Source organism: Anguilla anguilla, chromosome 5 (genome assembly GCF_013347855.1).
Source record: "Anguilla anguilla isolate fAngAng1 chromosome 5, fAngAng1.pri, whole genome shotgun sequence".
NCBI classification, from domain to species: Eukaryota; Metazoa; Chordata; class Actinopteri; order Anguilliformes; family Anguillidae; genus Anguilla; species Anguilla anguilla.
Genome location: NC_049205.1, coordinates 52,503,684 through 52,524,815, shown reverse-complemented (window position 1 = coordinate 52,524,815; position 21,132 = coordinate 52,503,684). Strand labels below are relative to the sequence as shown.

The 21,132-nt window shown below is 49.1% G+C and overlaps 1 protein-coding gene across 5 annotated transcripts in view; it reads right to left on the bottom strand.

Moving 5' to 3' along the window:
- pik3c2a (phosphatidylinositol-4-phosphate 3-kinase, catalytic subunit type 2 alpha) overlaps positions 1 to 21,132 on the bottom strand; it is a 37,653-nt gene that overhangs the window by 4,292 nt on the left and 12,229 nt on the right. For all 5 annotated transcript variants that reach the window (XM_035417352.1, XM_035417350.1, XM_035417349.1 and 2 more), the window contains 24 exons: positions 20,196 to 20,296; positions 19,282 to 19,442; positions 15,899 to 16,019; positions 14,472 to 14,583; positions 13,945 to 14,024; positions 13,772 to 13,835; positions 13,467 to 13,613; positions 13,095 to 13,128; positions 12,767 to 12,983; positions 10,728 to 10,850; positions 10,112 to 10,279; positions 9,294 to 9,387; positions 8,593 to 8,735; positions 7,421 to 7,609; positions 5,827 to 5,920; positions 5,502 to 5,596; positions 5,167 to 5,347; positions 4,492 to 4,596; positions 3,550 to 3,642; positions 2,590 to 2,719; positions 1,852 to 1,988; positions 1,389 to 1,558; positions 666 to 822; positions 356 to 465 (listed from right to left, as the gene is read on the bottom strand). In XM_035417352.1, coding sequence (XP_035273243.1) covers positions 356 to 465; positions 666 to 822; positions 1,389 to 1,558; positions 1,852 to 1,988; positions 2,590 to 2,719; positions 3,550 to 3,642; positions 4,492 to 4,596; positions 5,167 to 5,347; positions 5,502 to 5,596; positions 5,827 to 5,920; positions 7,421 to 7,609; positions 8,593 to 8,735; positions 9,294 to 9,387; positions 10,112 to 10,279; positions 10,728 to 10,850; positions 12,767 to 12,983; positions 13,095 to 13,128; positions 13,467 to 13,613; positions 13,772 to 13,835; positions 13,945 to 14,024; positions 14,472 to 14,583; positions 15,899 to 16,019; positions 19,282 to 19,442; positions 20,196 to 20,296 — 3,026 coding nt within the window. The remainder of the gene's footprint in view (positions 1 to 355; positions 466 to 665; positions 823 to 1,388; positions 1,559 to 1,851; positions 1,989 to 2,589; positions 2,720 to 3,549; positions 3,643 to 4,491; positions 4,597 to 5,166; positions 5,348 to 5,501; positions 5,597 to 5,826; positions 5,921 to 7,420; positions 7,610 to 8,592; positions 8,736 to 9,293; positions 9,388 to 10,111; positions 10,280 to 10,727; positions 10,851 to 12,766; positions 12,984 to 13,094; positions 13,129 to 13,466; positions 13,614 to 13,771; positions 13,836 to 13,944; positions 14,025 to 14,471; positions 14,584 to 15,898; positions 16,020 to 19,281; positions 19,443 to 20,195; positions 20,297 to 21,132) is intronic.

Sequence of the window (21,132 nt, the reverse complement as noted above, 5' to 3'; positions counted from 1 at the left end):
TGACAGTGTGCTCATACCTAGTGAAGCTGTATGACTTAGTGAGGTACTCTGATAGTGTGTTTGTACCTGGTGAAGCTGTAAGACTTAGTGATGTACTCTGATAGTGTGTTTGTACCTGGTGAAGCTGTAAGACTTAGTGATGTACTCTGATAGTGTGTTTGTATCTGGTGAAGCTGTAAGACTTAGTGATGTGTGATGTATACTGAGAGTGTGTTTGTACCTGGTGAAGCTCTAAAGAATTAGTGATGTACACTCATAGTGTGCTTGTACCTGGTGAAGCTGTAGGACTTAGTGATGTACTCTGATAGTGTGCTTGTATCTGGTTTAGTGATGTACACTCATAGTGTGCTCGTACCTGGTGAAGGACACTGTGGCCTCTGCATCGGTGGCCTGGGGCTGCAGTGCTTCATAGACATATTTCAGATCCTGAGCACCGGTGAGCTCTGGTAGGCCTGACGATGTCATCTGTCACACCCACGCACAGTCACACGCACAGTCACGTGCACACGCACGCGCACGCGCACACACACACACAAACACAGGTGCACAGGCACACACACAGGCACACACACAGGCACACAGGCAAAAGCAAACACAGAGAGAGTGAGTATATCTGGGGCCTGTGCGGGCTGAGCATCACGCACAGGGGGCGGGGGGGGCTGTACCAGAGAGAGCAGGTTGAGGAACAGGCCGGAGTGCTTGCGGATCATGTTGTAGGCCTGGGAGCAGAGGTCCACAAACAGCTGGAAGCGGCTGGTCGGCCTCTCTCCGCCGTTGATCACGTACGCCATGTCTGAGGTCAGCACGAACGGGGCGCGGTCCCTGGGACACACGGGCACAGCGGGGCACCACGCCCCCGTCAACACGCACGCAGCGGAACATCCCGGAACCCGACGAAATTTAACCCACAGGACACCATCCGCAATCCATTCGCCAACCAGCCTCGTAAGGTCTCTGTACTTCACATGCACAATGAAACTGCATCTTTAAATTAAACTTTTCATAAAAAATACAAAAAATAAAGAAGTTAGTTTCTTGTTAATAAAATATTATTAACAGTTATATGTTCTTGTTAAATGTTACACATTAAAATATTTTAAGAAACAAAATTAAGAACACACACAAACCATCAGGGTGAGGAAGGGGCAAACAGAACAACATCTATGACCCACTGCTTAACACCAGGCTAACACTTCAAAGTTGTTGGCCCTGTGCTACCTCAGCCTCAACCTATGTGTTCTTACTGAACTGCAGCAGAACAATAAAAGGCTTTAGGTTCAGATACCGAGCTACGATGCCTACAGAAAAAACAGCATTTAAAAAAAGCCCTTTGTTTCCATTGGGAGTTCCTGAGAGTGTCCAAGGCCCGGGAGAGGACGCTGCAGTACCTCTTAAAGCTCCCGAACATCTGGGCGTGGCCGAGGAACTTGCCGAAGTCGATGTGGAACATGTGGCCGGTGGAGCGCAGCATGATGTTGTCGTTGTGGCGGTCGCAGATGCCCAGCACGTAGGTGGCCACGCAGCAGCCCGCGCACGAGTAGATGAAGTTCTCCGACGCCTGATAGGGGAAAGGCGGGGGGAAGAAAAGAGTCCGTCGTCACGGTTACAGGCACCGCGCTGGCTCAGGGCCCAACAAATCCTGATCAGTGACTGACAGTGTCAGCAGTAGCCAGCATACGCTGAACTTCTATCATCGTCAGGCTGATCCCTGAGGTTGTATGAACCTTAATGCTGGACCCCCTCTTTAGAGTGTCCCCAGGTGCATTGATAACCATGTAATCAGAGCTGAAATAGCATTTTCTCAGGCCGGGCAGGAAGTGGCGGGAGGGGGAGGGGGAGGGGGAGGGGCACCTTCTCGTACTCCTCCTCCGCGGGGTTGTACTTGCGCAGCCACTCGGCCAGGGGCTTGTCCTTAAAGGACCCCGTCACCCCGTACTCCACCTGGATCTTCCTCAGGGTGTCAGAGGACGGGACCAGCTCCACCATACCTGCAATTGGGGGGAGAGGGGGATTCTGAACGCTAATCCTGATCGAGCAGCGCGCAACGCTACTGCCGGCCTACCACATTCAAAAACTGAGTCTTCAGTTTAACCTGGTTTTCAATATGAGCTCCATCGGATTCTCGTTGTCGCAATGTGGTTGATGTATGAGCCATATCTGGGTTTGCTTGTCAAAATTTGATTGGTGCACAAGGAGTGTCTGGCTTTCCTTGGTGAAACGTGAGTGGACCACAAACTGGTGTTATCTGTGGATATGAGTGCACTGGAGTGTGAGCTCTGCATTTGCAGATGTAACTGTGGGCGAGAATGATGTGTGAACCGTGTCTGGTTGAATTTGCAGGTTGAGTTTGCGGTACTTCAGACTGAGTGATGTCTGGTGTTACTGGTGGAGATGTGAGAGATGTCTGGTGTTACTGGTGGAGATGTGAGTGATGTCTGGTGTTATTGGTGGAGATGTGAGTGTAGACTGTGAGTGATGTCTGATGTTATTGGTGGAAATATGAGTGATGTCTGGTGTTATTGGTGGAGATGTGAGTGTAGACTGAGCGATGCCTGTTGTTATTGGTGGAGATGTGAGCGTGAGCTGTACCTCGATCTTTGCCGGTGGAGATGCACTTGAAGTTGACGATGCGCAGATCCAGACCTTCCTGCAGCCAGATACGGTCCATGATCCGAATCATCTGCAGGGCCAGCATGTCCTGCCTCAGGTCCTCCCCCACCTGTCAATCACACACCACGCGTACCCGCTCACTTAGGAGCCCACCCAAATGAAAGCAACAACACTCATATGAAAAGCTATTTGAAAGTCTATATGTTAATCTAACAAACAGGCGTAATAGTGGGTAAAGGCTTTGCTTTTTTGTGAAAAGCACTGTCATTTCATATTTATGCCACCAGAGGGCATACGGTCAGTCCAGCCAATTACAGCCTGTAACCAATTGCTCAATAAAGAGTGAACCCAAGAGCAGTCACTGAAGGTTCAGAGGACAGGAGCAATCTTGCTCAACTTGTTTACATCTCAACAATACCTGAGGAGTATAAACTTCACCCACGATTTAGTGGAGTGCTTGATGCGCATAGATACACAAAACAAAAACATAAAAGAAAAAATACCATCTTGAACAAGTATAATAAACTCAACATGGTATTTAAGGAACCAATATTAACATTAAAGGTTAATCATTCACTACATACAAAATCCTTTGCAAATACAGTCATTTAAATTTACATGTGTTAAGTTTACTTGTTGACATTTGATTTGCCAACAAGAGCAACATCTTGGAATACTTATGTTTTATGGTAAATGGTAAATGGACTGCATTTATATAGCGCTTTTATCCAAAGCGCTTTACAATTGATGCCTCTCATTCGCCAGAGCAGTTAGGGGTTAGGTGTCTTGCTCAAGGACACTTCGATATGCCCAGGGCGGGGTTTGAACCGGCAACCCTCCGACTGCCAGACAGTCGGTCTTACCTCCTGAGCTACGTCGCCCCATATCATAGTGTCATCATAAAAGCCTGGATTAGTTTCCGCATCCACAAGCGCCTACCTTGAACATCACATTGATCTCCTCTCCCAGCGGGTCGGCATTGACCAGAGCGATCTTCAGAGGCACGGCGTTGGAGTTGAAGAAGGAGCAGGCCTAAGGACAATCGATACGGAGTTGTTTCTTGAAGGCGGTTACAACTACTCTACGGCCAGGCAATAGTGCGAAGGATTCATTACGGTCAAGGACACATCTGCTTAGTTCGTGTTTGGGGTTCAAATAGTTCCTACGGGGCTCAACATAGTACCACAGCCGTGAGAAATTTGCCTGGAAGGTGCCGACTGCAAACAATACTGAAACTTCCTCTACAACAGAGTGGGTTTCTGTGTAGGGCGCTGGTGTAAGGGGTGAATGCGCCCCTTCAGGAATTCACAGCGTACAGCAGCGAGTGCAGTCACAGTGCTGCGTACTGGAGGCTCCATAGCAAACAGAAGGGCACTGGCTGCTCCTTGCGTCCTTCCTAGACACCTTGGGCCGTCGTAACTAGGCAACAGTCTTAAAAAGAAGCACATCTGGAATGCACTTGAACGTCAGGTGAGCGTCATCAGTTGTGCGTGCGGGTGTGTATCAGTTTTGCGTGGACGAGCTAACGACAAATATAAAACAGCTAGCCAGTTAAACAGCTACCTCACTCATTCATCAGACACACTATAGTAAGTTAGCTAAAGATAACATAGCAAGAACACCAGACAGCAAGAAACAGTGTCGTCCTCAAAGTACAGCTACAAAACTGAATACAACAATATACCAATACTCATTTACTGATACTAATGTAGCTACACAGCCAGTAAACAGCTAATGGTGAAATTAACCATATTGGACACTTTCCAATGCGACTTTCAATCTGGGACAAAACTTAAGATGGCGGGCGGTGTAAAACCTGCTGCCTTTCCATCGTCGCTGTAGCCATGGTGACGGGGTGTCACGAGGCTGGGGACGGCTCACCTTGATGTTGAGCTCCTTGGCCACCAGGCTGGGGCTGAGGGGCAGCCGGCAGGTGTGCGTGTGGAAGAAGGACTGCGCCCTTTCCAGACCGTCCTGGAGCACGGCCTGCAACACAGCCACAGACCACCGTCACAGACCACCGCCACAGACCACCGTCACAGACCCCCCGGGGCCGACTCACCGCTGCCGGACACGGCAAACCAGCCCAATGAAGGGCCACATTCAGAGCGCAGCGGGGTGAGGACGTTCTCCCCAAACATACATTATTCATTTTTCACTGCAGTCTCATTCCTATCCAGACATACAATATTATGCCTGAATAATGTATTTCTCCACAGCTCTAGGAATAGACGGAAATGGAAAAGGGAAAAACAGAAATTATTCAAATGTAAAATGTCAGCCCGTACAGACTGGTTCATTTAAAAAAAAATAAAACACGAATTCATTCATTTGAATTTTCCATATTATTGAGCTGTATCAGGGACGTTCATACTCAGGTTCTTTGTATGAAAACGCGACAGGATTGGCTGAAATATTCTAAATAAATTCATATAAATGCACTATGAGGTGCTATGACATGGGACCACCGTTCCTCCGGGAGCCATTTTGTGCCCCCTGTTCCGCACGCACACATGAACATGGCTGCCCGTGCAGCTGCGGGTCCCGGTCTCGTACCTGTCGAGTGGAGCCGCTGGCCTGCCGCACCTTCTCCGCCAGCGCCCCCAGCAGCTGCACCAGCCGCGTCTGCTTATCCAGCTCCGCCCGCAGCCCCGCCCCGCACAGGCACAGCAGAGCCCCCAAAACGGTCTCGTAGCGCGCGCCGAAACAGGGGTCCTGCACCGCGTCCCGCAGGAGCCTGGCGGGGGACGCGTACACGCGTGTGCAAAGGGTTAGACTCAAACGGAGAAACACTCTGTCTACATATAACACCAATTTAAATTGCGATCACCTTCACCAATTAAAGGTCACCTTCAGGTACGCAACAGGTGTGCATGCATGCAAATACTCACCAGTACAGGTGATGAGCGATGTTGATGTTGCCTTGTGCTCGAGACAGAAGGAACATCACCAAGGCATTCTTTAAATGGCACTCAAATTTCAAGGCCTGCAAAAATACGATACGAGACAATCTTTATTTGTTTGAAGAAACTTGCATTTGCCTGACCACGTAACTTCCCTATGAGAGAAACAGGGTATCTCCATGCAGACTACAAACCGCACCAACAATCCAAACCGTATTACCAATTTCTTCATATGCAACAATAAAATGGCAGATGTACAGGTGTTTATAATGACTGTGAGGATTCTGAACCCTGCACCAGGAGGCTGGTTTACCTGCACCAGCTGGGGCAGGTAGTCAGCCAGCTCATCATCACTGCTGCCCTCTATCCAGGTGACGGCCATGTTCCGCACCTCTGTGTCTGCAAACCTGCCGCAGAGAATGCACACTGAACACCAATCCCAGTGCAGCGCGTGTCCTCACACACGCATCCGCACACACACCTGCTCCCCTCACACACAAACACTATGCGCTCATACACACAACCAATCACACACACACACACACACACAACCAATCACACACAAACACTATGCGCTCATAAACACAACCAATCACACACACACACAACCAATCACACACAAACACTATGCGCTCATACACACAACCAATCACACACAAACACTATGCGCTCATACACACAACCAATCACACACAAACACTATGCGCTCATACACACAACCAATCACACACAAACACTATGCGCTCATACACAACCAATCACACACACACACACACACAACCAATCACACACAAACACTATGTGCTCATACACACAACCAATCACACACAAACACTATGTGCTCATACACACAACCAATCACACACAAACACTATGCGCTCATACATAACCAATCACACACAAACACTATGCGCTCATACACACAACCAATCACACACACACACACACACAAAACCAAACAATCACACACAAACACTATGCGCTCATACACACAATCAATCACACACACACACACACAACCAATCATACACAAACACTATGCGCTCATACACACAACCCCACACAACCAATAACACACACACACACCACCACACAACCAATCACACACACACGAACCACCAAACAATCACACGCACACGCATGCACACATACGCATGCACACGCACACATGCACACACACACACAACCAAACAATCACACACAAACACACAACATTATGTGCACACACGCAGACACACACGCAGACACACACAGACACAGACTGTTTCCACACACACATCCATTTTCTGCAGCGTCAGCCTCTATGTGGATCAGGCGACTAGCCGACAGCCACTTCGCACTTTACGTAAGAATGACATACGCTGGGTTGAACTGTCAGGTAAAATATGGCTGTATTATTGATGGTAAAGGTTGTCGTGAATGCGTCTCACTCTCTCACAAGCTTTCAGGAATTTACTTGTTCTTCAGTCTCTTAAACGTTAGAATGAAAGTCATTACTAGAATGTCCTCCGCCCCTGCTCTAAACTGTACAAGTGCATCAGTGCGACTTGTACTTATGCCGCACTGTCTTAAGGCTGGTGGTTCATAAGAGGGAACTGAAAAAACCTCACAGCACATATTAACTCAGCAGATGCTCTTAACCAGAGTTCAAAATGAAACACACAACTAACCACAGAAACCTCAGAAAAAGACAACGGACAGCAACAGTTTAAGCAGAACTGCTAGAATCAAATCTACTGAACTGTACTGCAGAGGCAACTATTCTGACAGCCGTATTCACTAAGCTAAAAGCACATTCAGTATCAAATGCTTGTGCTGTGCTAGCAAAAGAATGACTGAACTGCTGAGATTGAGTGGGAGGAGCCATGCCAGTCATGTGACCAGTCATGAGTGTGGGCATGACGTACTTTGAGTCAAGCAGCTCCAGGGCAGAGACAGGTGACAGGGGGGGCCAGTGGTGCAGCAGGGCGTGGATCTCCGCCATGCTGCCCCAGTCCCAGCTGGGGGCACTGGCCAGGACCTTGGGCAGGCTGCCCTCGAAGGCCCGGCAGTGGTGTCGAGAGTCCCACAGGAGCTGCCGGTCCGCCCGCGTCAGCCTGGTGAAAAGCATTCTGGGTAAGTTTTTGGGAGGGGAGGTGGAGAAGCATTCGTCTGTGCTTACAACGCACACACAGACAGTAACCTGTAGAAACAGGAAGGAGATCCTAAAATGATTCCCTGCAGGGTTAGAGAGTCATGTTAACAGCATGGCTAAGTCTGGGTCAGACATGGAGCCACACACCCTGTCTCTCGCTGTTCTGGTACAGTCAGGTGACTCGGCTTGTCGGCTACACTGTGAAAACAGCGAAAGAACCTTTGGCATTTCAGACGTGAAACCCAACACCGCTCAGAACTGTAAACCAGGGTTGCTTCCATCCACCATAAAAATGTGAGGCAGCACATTCAGCACTTTCTTTTTTACCCCCCTTAACTACAGAAAAATTCCAGCTTTCCCTCTGAAAATAATTTCACCCTCTAACTAGCTGGGGCACGTTTCCACGAGCAGTTTGACACTGCTTTGACTTCTAACCAGTTCTTTATCCCTTCATTATAACTTAAGGTTCTGCGATTTGGAAGAAAAGGTTAAGTCAGTTTTTTATGAAGATTTTTGAAAACAGGTTTACAAAGGATCAAGGTGAACAAGTAACAGAATTATCACAATGATCAGAAAGCACCTGAACCTCCCCCCGGTTCTGAAAGAGGAGCTTTGAGGGTGTGTGGGTCTGGCTCACTCGCAGGACTGGTATAACGCGTTCATAAGGCACAATAACAATCCCATTTGCCCCGTGAGCTGAAGACCCACGTCGCCAGGCAATGGAAGTAATCACACTCTCCAGGGGGTGACGGGATCACATGCTCACTCTGCCACACAGCCCCACGGACAAACACCAAGCACACACACCCTTCCTCTTACCACACATTTGTTTGTTTTCCAATCACGGGAAAAAATGTCCAAAAAAGTTACTGCTTCTATTTTTTCGGGCCCTTGTCACATGTGGGGGGAGCGGGGGGGGGGGGGGGGGGGGGGGGCGTTACATACCCAAAAGTAGAGGCTCTGCCACACAGCTTTTCAGCACGCCTCTTCAGGTCTGGGTCCAGGCTCTCCAGGGACTGGGGGTCGGGGCAGCTGGCCGGCTGGGGGCCCACGTACAGGACGTCCAGGGCTGGGGTGGGGAAATCCACCTGCAGCCAGGAACATTTTGCATCTTTAAATCATGGAAACAACCTTTACATCTTACAGCTTCTTAGAACTTGTTGCAATGGGCTCAGTCTGCACACTTGCTTCCTACAAGAGTGAGCTGGACCCTACAGCCTAGACATGTGCAGTCTTAGTGTGCGCAGTGCCGCTAGCTGACTGTGACTGAGTGTGGTGCTCAGTGAATGGTAGTAAGTGAGAGACATGGTGAGAGAGTGATGCAGTACACAGTATGGCTATATGGGGAAAATGATCATTAGTGTAGTGACGGAGCAGCCATTCTTTTGCTGTAGTACTCACTGCACATTAACATGAACTCAACAGGAAACTGCACACAGGGGGAGCTGGAGGGCCATTACGGCTCTAGCCACTCTGAACTGTGAAAGCTGCAGACAGTATGACTGGAGCGAGTACTGAGAGGGTATACAGCATGTGCCTCAGCTACAGCGCTCCCTATGCAAGTACAGGGGGGGCAGAGCCGTGATGTGAAAGCATACTGGAAGCAGCCATTCCAAATGACAAGGTGAAAAAAATGGAGGAGAAACCTGCAGGATGATCCTCTCAGTTTGGGCCTTCCGTCTACCGGGGACAGGGAGGGGAGCCCACAGGGGGAGCAGCTTGGTCCCCTGTGCCAGCACCCTGAAATGCAGCGCACGTCAGAGACCCCGCCCACATGGGCACCAGACACCCCACCCAAATACATGCCAGACACTCCGTCTACATATGAGCCAGAGACCCCGCCCACACACACACCAGACATTCTGCCTACAGAAGCTAGAGACCCCGCCCTCTCACAAGCCAGAGACCCCGCCCACACACACACCAGACATTCTGCCTACAGAAGCTAGAGACCCTGCCCTCTCACAAGCCAGAGACCCCGCCCACACACACACCAGACATTCTGCCTACAGAAGCTAGAGACCCCGCCCTCTCACAAGCCAGAGACCCCGCCCACACACACACCAGACATTCTGCCTACAGAAGCTAGAGACCCCGCCCTCTCACAAGCCAGAGACCCCGCCCACACACACACCAGACATTCTGCCTACAGAAGCTAGAGACCCCGCCCTCTCACAAGCCAGAGACCCCGCCCACACACACACCAGACATTCTGCCTACAGAAGCTAGAGACCCCGCCCTCTCACAAGCCAGAGACCCTGCCCACACACACACCAGACATTCTGCCTACAGAAGCTAGAGACCCCGCCCTCTCACAAGCCAGAGACCCTGCCCACACACACACCAGACATTCTGCCTACAGAAGCTAGAGACCCCGCCCTCTCACAAGCCAGAGACCCCGCCCACACTAACTGAACTCCGATGCCACCATCACCGGTGGGAAAGGCAAAGCAGGGGGTCTGACCGTTGGAAGTTGAAGAGAGGCACGGACGCCTTGCCCAGCAGTTCGGGGCCCTTGTGCTGCTTGTTGGAGTCGGGGGAGCTGGTGGCATTCTGGTTGAGTATCCCGTACAGAGAAAGGATCAGCATGGACTCCAAGGGCAGCAGGGCAACAGCAATGGGAAAATTTATCCTGTACACGAAAGATTAAAAAAATTTTTTTACACTTCATCCATGTTGTTATTAATCAGAGTGACTTACAAAAGCAACTACATATGCACATTCATAAAGCAATAAAAGCCGCATTAACTACAGAAAGGGTTGATTAACACAGTTAAAAATGTGTTAGAATCAGGTCCACAGTCCTGAGGAACATGCCATTTTAAAAGAGCTGCTAGAAAAGATGTGGATGAAGTGGGAAGATTGAATGGAACTCCGTAGCAGGACGCAATGTGGTCATGTGCCAGAATGAGCTAAACTGATAGCACAGCCACAAATCAAATCATCAACTCATAAGCATATGCAGCTCTACTGCCAGCACATCCATATTAATCAAAGCCTGAAGAATGCCACATTTGTAGCTATGTTTGCTGCATCTTTTAATCAGTTGCCTCTTTAACTGACAGACATGGACCACTTACAGTTCGTCCCATTTGATGTGGTAGAAGAAGCTCTTGTACGTGCCAACTTTCTTGGACTGAACCGGCTTGAACAGGTTTCTTCCATTATGGGTCAGAGCACACATGAGGTAGTACTTCTCATAACTGCAAAACACACATTTTAATTCAGTTTTCAAATGTACATTTGCACATTGCCAGTCCGACCAAACCAAATCAGAAAAGAACAATGAAATATGAAAAAAAGAACAGAATAACTTCCCAGGGGGGTACTTCAGGTGTGATGATACATATGATAATAACAATAACAATTGATACAATAACAATAAAGATGATCAGCATCATCATCTCAATAATAATATAAAATAATATCAAAATCTACTGGGATTACCTCACTTCACTGCTACACACTGGTGTGCTGCATTACTCATGTTACCAGATGGCATTTAATTACATGTGACTGGAGGCCTGGGCCTCTGTTCCAAACCCCTTCATGGAGTATTCCTGGAGCTGCGCTACATGACGTTAGTGAATTCTCAGCGTTTCAGGGTTATAAATAGCGCTTGGCAGCCAGGCGGGGGGAGGAGGCCTATTATTAACCACTTTCTGGTTAATTTTAAAATCGTGGCTGGCCCTGGGACCCGGGGAGCCGAACCCCTGGCTGGTCTGTCTCACGGAGCAGCCAGAGAATGCAGCGGGGTTTCCACAAAGTGCATTTTATTCCCGAAAGGGAGCGCGCAGCACCCCTGCTCGTCCCCGCGGCTTCTGCGTGTGGAAATCGTTTTTAGCGTTAACATGGGACGGAGTGCGACAAAGCTGGACAACTGTGCCAAGAGAGACAGCCCAGGGGGTGCAGCGAGACACGACCCAGGGACATGAAGCAAAGAGACACAAAGCAGAGACTCATGATGGAAAAAGACATCAGAAACACAAAGTAGAAAGATGTGAATTCGACAGACATGAAGAAAATAAACGCTAAGCAGAGAGGTTCAAGGCAGGGGTACTCAAAAGCAGGGAGACTCAAAGCAGAGAGACTCAAAAGCAGGGGGACTCAAAAGCAAAGAGACTCAAAGCAGAGAGACTCAAAGGCAGGGGTACTCAAAAGCAAAGAGACTCAAAGGCAGGGGTACTCAAAAGCAAAGAGACTCAAAGGCAAAGAGACTCAAAGGCAGGGGGACTCAAAAGCAAAGAGACTCAAAAGCAAGGGGACTCAAAAGCAAAGAGACTCAAAAGCAGGGGGACTCAAATGCAGGGGGCCTCAAAGCTGAGAGACATGAAGAGACACGATGACAAGATGCAGCACATCTGTGCATAACATGCGCAAATACACGCCACTGACCCCACACTAATCCCCACCGAAAGCGCAGGCTGACCAAGTGCATCCTGTTCAGCCTAATGAGCATTCACAGGGCTGCAAAAAAGAAATCAAATCTTCCTTGCTCTGTTTAAAGGGGATTCACAGCAGAAAGTGATATACTTTGCCAGATAAAAAAGGTGAACCGTACTGAAGTGGATTATGTAACGAGAAGGCTTTTATTGCGCGATACTGGCAAAGACGAGAGAGCTTTGGAATCATGAAACTGAGAGTACGTATTGTAAAAAAGCCATATGACTCTAACACTCACTCACCCATAAAATAGAAAGCAAAGACAGGTGAAAATCAGGTCGGAAAATCAAGTCAGAGATGAGGCATAGTTAACAATGGCCACCCTCCTTTTAGAAGAGGGACTGCCCATCAGAAACGAAGGGTCCAGGGAACCCCCGGAGGTCTCCAAAGAACTTCATTACACATTCATACTGTAATAAACAGACAAATAGACAATGGTGCCCCACTACGAGCAACATTCTGACCACAAAGCGCTTAAGAGCCACAGCACTGCGGCCTTCAGAGGCTGTTGGTTGAAGGGGTCACACCATTGTATTGAACCTGGGCTTCCTTAGCCAGAGGACGATCCTCTTAAGGGGCTCTGAGATAAAATTTGCCGGTGCATTCTGGACAGGATTGGACAGCGCGAGACCCCTCCCGTGTCCCCGCAGCCTCCAGCGGGGGGCGCTGTAAGTACCTGCTGACCCAGGCGTTGGGGATGCCGTGCACGGCGAACAGGGTGAACTGCAGGTGGTCCGTGGTGCCCGAGGCCTCCTTACTGCTGCGGCCCTCCTCGGGCTGCCGCTCGGGCTGCTGGGATACGATGGGGCAGAAGGAGCGGAGGTAGAGCGTGGCCAGGCCGTGCACCGCAGCGGTGAGCCCGGCCAGGCTCTCCTCCACGGGGCTGACACAGCCTGGGGGGTTCAAAGGTCAGGGAGACGGGTGTCAGCTGACTTGGTGGGGATGCAGACACACAAGATTCAGACAGTACACCAAAGGTCAACCCCAGGTAGAAAGAAACTTACCATTAGTAGAACCACCAGAGGATTTCACAGAACCCTGGAAGACAGGAAGACACTTTGAGGCACTGCCCAAATTTAGCCTAATTTAATACCATGCTTTAAAAAACATGTCTGTCTCTCTTTATTAGCATTCTAACTAGTGCTGCAATGCAACATCATAACATAAATGACTAATAGTCAAATTTTTTATGTTCATTAAGTTGATTTTTATGCATAATGTGCACACCATATGTGAGAAATGTAGGCAACAAACAATATTTTTAAAATATGTGACACACCACATCAAATTTTCTGAGTAATCGTTTCGGACAGCTCAACTGAGCTAATGAACGAGGAAAGGATCTGTGAGAAAGGGGCAGGGACAGGAAGTCTCACCTCCGAGGTCTTTGTTCTGGGGAGGTTGACGGCACGTTTGACCCTCTTCACCGCCTCCGTGATGGCCAGGGTCTCAACCTCATCCAGAACACAGCAGAAATTCTTCACCGTCTGGATCACCAGATCTACCGTCTTATACTGAGTGTTCTGGGGAGGTGCAAAAAAGAAAGAAAAGAAAAAAGTTAGGATTTGACCAGCTGTCTTCAGACAGCACTGCGCCATGTGTTGATTTCATCACTGAGGGCGGTCTGCAGATTCCTCTTCACGCCAGGCTTCCAGTGAAAGACAGGAACAGGAAGGCCTACCTCGTTCTGCAGGCACGCGCTGACTTGATTGTGATAGCCGTCCAGGTAGTCACTGAGGCTCTGTCTGAATGGAGAGCAGAGAAACAAACGCATCACCCAGAGGCCCAATCCCTCGGCCCGCAGGCGGGGGCGAGGCCTCCCAGTAACCATAGCAGCCCAGCTTGCACCCCTACCTAGAGATGGTCTCCTTGAAGAGTCTCTCTATGTGGCAGAGGTATTCCTCCAAACTGATGGGGGCGGAGTCATCCTCTGCCTGTGTTTAAAAAACACACACACAAAATAGACTTTGATATTACTGCAAAAACAGAAAACCAGCATGTCATTGGTCTGCAGTGACCCAGTATGTCACGGGGGGGGAAGAATGGGGAAGTGGGCTTATGTTGGGCTGTGACAGGCATTGTGTGTGTGTGTGTGTGTGTGTGTGTGTGTGTGTGTGTGTGTGTGTGTGTGTGTGTGTGTGTGTATGTGTGTGTGTGCGTGTGTATGTGTGTGTTCATGGGTGTGTGCGTCTGTGTGCGTGCGTGTATGTGTACGTGTGTGTGTGTGCGTGTGTACTTGTGTGTATGTATGTGGTGGCGTGTGTGTGTGTATGTATGTGGTGGTGTGTGCGTGCGTGCGTGTGTACATGTGTGTGTATGTATGTGGTGGTGCGTGCGTGCGTGTGCGGTGTGTGCGTGTGTGTGCTGGTGGTGGGACTCACCGTGCGGGCGAGGTCTCTGCGGATGGTGCCCTGGGAGAGAAGCTGCAGTTTGATCTCTGCTTCCCACTTCCTGCAGTCTTGAACGTACTCATGGCTGCCAAGGCTGTGCTTACTGAGAGAACAGAGCAGCACAGTCAAAACTGTGCTCACTGAAAGCAAGAGGGCACAGCCAAAACTGTGCTCACTGAGGTAACAGTGCAGCACAGTCAAAACTGTGCTTACTGAGAGAACAGTGCAGCACAGTCCAAACTGTGCTCACTGGGGGAAGAAGCAGCACAGTCAAAGCTGTACTTACTGAAGTCAAGACAGCACAGTCAAGACAGCTTAGTGAGGGGGAGCACTGCTTGTGCTTACTATGGGGTGGGGCACTTCAGTGGCACAACTGGGGCTCAGCTTGAAGATCTCATATCCAAAACGGCTACAGGTCTGAACCCAGGGCATGACACTGCAAGTTGTGACACCGCACTCAAGGCACTATATGTGCTGTGGTGAATCACCAATACGCATTTCACAGGCTGAGCACTCTGCTGGGTAACATCAAAACAACCACACGAATGCTCTGTGTACATGCAAACATGTCTGCTAATGCACCTCTCCCACAGTGGAGTAAGCCTCGTTTCATTTTCAAAAGCGGGCGAGAGGGGAGGGAGGGCGCTGTTGCTAGGCGATTGGGGAGGGGCCCTAACCCAGTGGCCTTGCGCTTTAAGCCCTCCTCCCAACATTACGCACCTCCCGTCCCTTTCCTTAACTCGGGCTCAGACTGTGAGAGTGCGCGCTGGGAAGGAGGAAGGAACAACATCCTCATCAAGAAGTTCCAGCATTTCTGGTGACGCCTGCCAAATTCAGCCGAGACAATGCAAGCGTGCACCCACAGGAAAAATATTACCAAGTTCTAGTGACACAAAACAAAACCGACTAATGGTTTTTACACCCTTTACAAAGGAGTGGAATTACAGCATGCAAGCAACATGCAGGGGGGAAAACAAGTGCTCTGCAGAAAAAAGAAAAAAAAAAGTTTCTGGGGAAAAACAACTTGTCCAAGATGCTGTAGAAGATACCAGCCAAAGTAATTTCATTTCTTCCAAAGTTGATTTTGCTTGACAAAAAGCAAAAATGAAACATTTTCCTAACATAACTTAAGAAAAATAGTCCCCACTGTGTGGAATGTTGGCATTGACCTTGTTTATACACCACTTTCCTTTTCTTCCCCTCTCTCTGCTCCTGCTCTCTCTCTCTGTCTCACTCTCTCTGTGCTCTGCTCTGTCTGTCTCTCTCGCTCTCACCCTGCTCCTACTCTCTCTCTCTCTCACTACCTCTCTCTGCTGCTGCTCTCTCTGTCTCTGTTCCCCTTCAGAGAACATGATGATGTGTGTGTCTGTGTATGTGTTGGGGGGGGGGGGGGGGGGTTGGAGCTTAAAGGGACTCACTTCTGCAGAGCTTCCTCTTGGCCGAACACTTTGAGGATGTAGCTGCCAATGTTGACCTGGTTCAGATCATCATGAACCCAGCACAGGGCCTGCATGATTAACAGCTCCACCGGGGAACTCACTGTGTGTGAGAGAGAGAGAGAGAGAGAGAGAGAGAGAGAGAGGGAGGGAGGGAGAGTGAGAGAGAGAGAAAGAGGGAGAAAGAGAGAAAGAGAAAGAAAGAGAGAGAGAGTGAGAGAGAGAGAGAAAGCGAGAGAAAGATGAAGAGAAAGAGGGAGAGAAAGATCTTACTGACAGGGGCAGAAATAACAAACACAGGCCAGTAATTCATGCCACATTAATCTGTCGACAGAACGTAGATCAAAGTGAGGCCCCTCCCATGTGTACAGGACAAAATGGCAAGTGCAGCTTTCACTGGGGTGCTAGCCCAAACGACAGATGACAAGTATTGGACTCCACAGCACACAAATGCACTGAGCTCCACTGTACTGTGCTGCATGCAACTGCACTCAGCTAGACAACTGCACGAGTTCAACTTCAAGGAGTTGTTTGGGTTTGTTGTGGCTTGTTTGATGTGGTTCAGAGGCGATTTGGGGAATCGACCAATGGCAGTAAATGCCAAGCATGATCTTCTGGTGGATATGTGCTAAAACTCTCCACGCATGTCAGGTACACTGCACGCATGGTGTTGGAATGTCAGGCGGCTGATATGGAGTCTAATGAGTGAAACAGATCAGATGGGCAGTCTGCCCCACCGGCAGGGCAGAGGGAGCTACAGGCAGGAGCCTCCACCCACAGCCACCACCAAACCCCTAACAAACCGCCACCAAACCCCCAACAGACTGCCACAAAACCCTACTGAACCACTGCCAAACCCCTACTGAACCGCCACCAAAGCACTAACAAACTGCCAACGAACCACTGACCACCAAACACCACCAAACTCCTAACAAACCGCCATCTAACCCCTAACAAACCGCCACCAAACCTCTAACAGACTGCCACCAAACCCCTAACAAACCGCCACCAAACCCCCAACAGACTGCCACAAAACCCTACTGAACCACTGCCAAACCCCTACTGAACCGCCACCAAAGCACTAACAAACCGCCACCAAACCTCTAACAGACTGACACCAAACCCCTAACAAACCACCACCAAACCCATAACAAACCACCACCAAACCCCTAACAAACCACCATCAAACTCCTAACAAACCGCCACCTAACCCCTAACAAACCGCCACCAAACCTCTAACAGACTGACACCAAACTCCTAACAAACCACCACCAAACCCCTAACAAGCCGCCACCAAACCCCTACTGAACCACTGCCAAACCCAAACCGAACTGTCACTAAACCCAGACTGAACCGCCACCAAAGCCCTAACAAACTGCCAACAAACCCCCAACAAACTACCACCAAACCGCGAACAGACTGCCACAAAACCCTGACTGAACTGCCACCAAACCTCCTCAACTGAACCACAAAAAAAAAAACCAAACAAACTGCTACAAAATCCTGACTGAACTGCCACCAAACCCCTAACCCACTGCCACCACACCTCTACTGAACCGCCACGAAACCGCTAACAAGTTGCCACTAAACCCATAATGAACCGCCACTAAACTCCTACTGAACCACCACCAAACCCCTACTGAACCACCACTGGACCCACACTGCACAGTCACCAAACCCTCACTCAATCGCCGTCGATCTTCATATGAACTCAGACTGAACCTCCTCTGAAACAAAACAATAAAAAAAAATTTAAAAAGAAGAACAGTGGCACAGTCAAGAGCAGGCAAGCGCGAAAACTCATGCTTGCTCCCATTGGTCAGAGAGGCAGGGCCTCATTAGCTTACACACCGTGATGTAATTGGATGTGCCAACAGTATTGCCTCACTGGTCAGAAGTGCGTGACAAACATTCAGACAATCAAAGCCAGGTCTTTCTCAGAGAACTGAAGGCAATTGGTCTGGGCTCCACTGCTTCCCATCTCCGAATGTAAACCAGAGCTGGTCAGAGCACACACAGGTGTAACAAGAGGGGGAAAATGAAGAGGTAGGACTTATTAGCCGGCAGGCTCTGTGGGACGGCTCTAATGGTGGCATGCGACACAGTTCAAAAACCCGTTTTTTACGGAGGGGGTGTTGGCCTTGCGTCAGGCGTACGCGAGGAAACGCGGAGCGGCTCTGTGTAGCGTAGCGCGGGCGCTCTGCCGCCCCGAGCGGCACGCATTCTTCAGAGCCCGCGGCCCGCGCCTGAGAGACGAGGAGCGGCGCGGCGTAAGAACGCCTCACAGACGGATTACTCTCCACAAAGGCCGGGGCCGACTGCCAGCCGGCGCTGGCCAGCGCCGAGCGACGCAGGAGGACCTGCAGTGGGCCCCGCCCCCTCACGGGTCTCACCACACACCAAGGCAGGCCAAAACGACTTCGCACCGCACGGGTCACCAACAGAGGCCCCGGCATTAAATCAGCAAGCTTAAGTAAATGGAGACCAGGAGAAGGAACTTGGTGTGCTTCCCAAAAAAAAAGAAAGAGAAAAAGAAATGGACTGGATAAATTTTTTTCCAAATGCAACATCCCAGTCCATGGTACGCTTAGCAACTAGCGAACCATTTCGCCAAAAGCTTCACAACTCTGTTTCAAAGGGAAAGTAGACATGCATTTTTTCGAGAAAAAAAAACCCAATAATATTATAAATATTTGTGTGAAATTCACACACCAGAAAAACTGCAAGACTCCATCCTACTCCAGGGAAGTGGTTCAAACAAGCACAGAGCATTCCCCGCTGCTTCCAGGAAACCCCCTTGGCAGGGCTGCGTGGGGACTCATCTAAAGGCGGGGACTCGTCTAAAGGCACTGCCTCAGGGAGTGGGTGGGCCCTATGGACTGGCCTTCAATCCAGACCAGGCCTGTGTCGACTGGCTGGCAGCCCCACAGAGTGACACGAAATACACTGCGGCCCACGGCTGGGAGGGTTTCGGTCGCCGGGGATGATGGGGTCTCCTCATGTACCAGCGACCCCCGCACAGGTCCATTGGGTGCCTGCAAGCTGCATGGTCAGCTGGGCATGAAGTGTCTTCCTCTGACTCATGTCTGCTCGAGCTGACATCAGATACTCTGCAAGACCGCATATACTTGTCTGTACTCTCCTGAATCGATAGCAGCAATAAAGCAATGGTGAATACAACTGGGCAGTCCAAATTGGGAAGAAAAATAAGAACAAGCATAAATAAAACTGCTTTGTGAGGGTAGGAGATGACCACAGCCGCACCGCACAGTAAGGGCGGAGAATGGCTGGAGAAACCGGGTGGGAACAGGAACACCGGGCGCGCTGTACTGCACACAGGTGGCCGAGCTGATGGCGCTCCTTACCGTCGCAGGTGAAGGTGACCGGCTCCTGGGAGCCGGGGGTCTCTATGGAAACCTTCACGCTGCTGCCACGGTCACTGTTCATGTCCCTCTGCGGGATCACCGGGCTCAGCACATACCCAGGGTTGGTGACGACGTCATCGTAAGGGAACTTGGACCTCAGGCTAAAAATTAACAAAAGTGAACAAATAACATTGCCATCAACAAAAAGACATAATTTAAAAACTTGGTGTAAGCTTCAGATGTACAGAGGAGATTAAATTAAAAAAAAAATACAATTAAAATACAATTCACAGCAACTAATCCCTAATGACTGGGGTTGATGCAAAGTTAATCCCCCTGTCAAACACACAGCCAATAAATCATAACCACCCTGCCAAACGCACAGCCACACAATTACTCTTGCAGCAAAGCAGAAAGAACACACAGTTGCCACAGCATTTCAGTAAAATTGAGAGGACATTATTTTCAGAGAGAAGCGTTCGTGAGCAGCTGGAGAGCTGTTGCTGATAATTAGTTTGACTCGTAACTGCCTTATGGGCGGATCGACACCCAGCTGTGTGAATCTATTTAAAGGCAAAAGTCACACATACGTGGTGTGCTAGCCGGACTCCACTGCAAACATAGCGTCTGCTTTTACTTCAGTCAATCGTGTAAATTCCGGTGCATAGACCGTAAGAATTTCAGAAACTACATTCACAGAAAGTGTTCACACTTTTTCCAATTAATATCCACTGAACTTGTTCATAATTTCACTTTTAAAAGGTGGGCTCCAATATAGAAGTTTCTTTCTAAGTAAGCTGCATTGACATGTTAAAACATAGGTCTAGAATTGTTAGTTATGACAATTATGACATCGCTGGAGTATGGGGCATGGGTAGTCATGGTTTTTGTTTCTATGGCGACGGAAAGCTTACGCTGCAATGTCCTCACAAAAGGCTACCACCTCCTCGTTCTGGGCCTCCATCTCTTGAAGGAAGCTGTACTTTGCTGACAATTTCCCATTTCCCTCTTTGTCCTGGAAGGTGGAGACAAACCACATTTTGAGAAAAGGAATTCTGTTCACCATGGACACAGTGGCTATGGGATTATAAAAAGATTTTTAAAAACTCTGCTGACATCAGCACAGGCTACATGACGTCTATGAGCCAATCTGTTCATGCCTCCTGGAAAGAGGAAATGAAACAATGTTCTGACAGAGCCAAATACTGGCAGAAATGCACAATCATGCCACAGACAAGAGCCAATCATAAAACATCTTCAAGTGAGTCATGCAGGTCATTTCAAGGAAACATGCTACAATCGCCTACAACTGTACAGATGCTGTAGCTCTTCAATACCTCAATAATTACCACCTGTGGACATGAACAGTACAATACAGGTGAAATCCCCAAAAGAATGAATAAATACTCTAACTGACATATGGGTACACATATATCACCCTGTTAAACAGAGAGCAGAAGTATAATCTTGTGACTATTCTATACAAAACCATTGAAAATAAATACGATAAAATCTCTGCGATAACATCGGTTAGACAGTCAAACGGCTACTCTCGTCTAACTGCATATTTGCACATTTGGCAACAGGGAAATCTGGGGACTTGGGTCTACTTCTTTCTAATGCCTCCCACCCAAGATAAAGCCTAGTAAACAAGCCCTCTGCTTCTGCAACTGAGAACCACAGATCTGCCATGACAGAAATGTTCCAGGTTAGATATCACAGACCATTTGCAATGTACCGAAAAACAAGAAACACATTTGCTTCGTAAAAAAAAACATTCTGATCTCTAAGTGCACCCGCCTATCATACTGCTGAATCATAACGTGCTGTGGAGAGAATTCAGCTCAATAA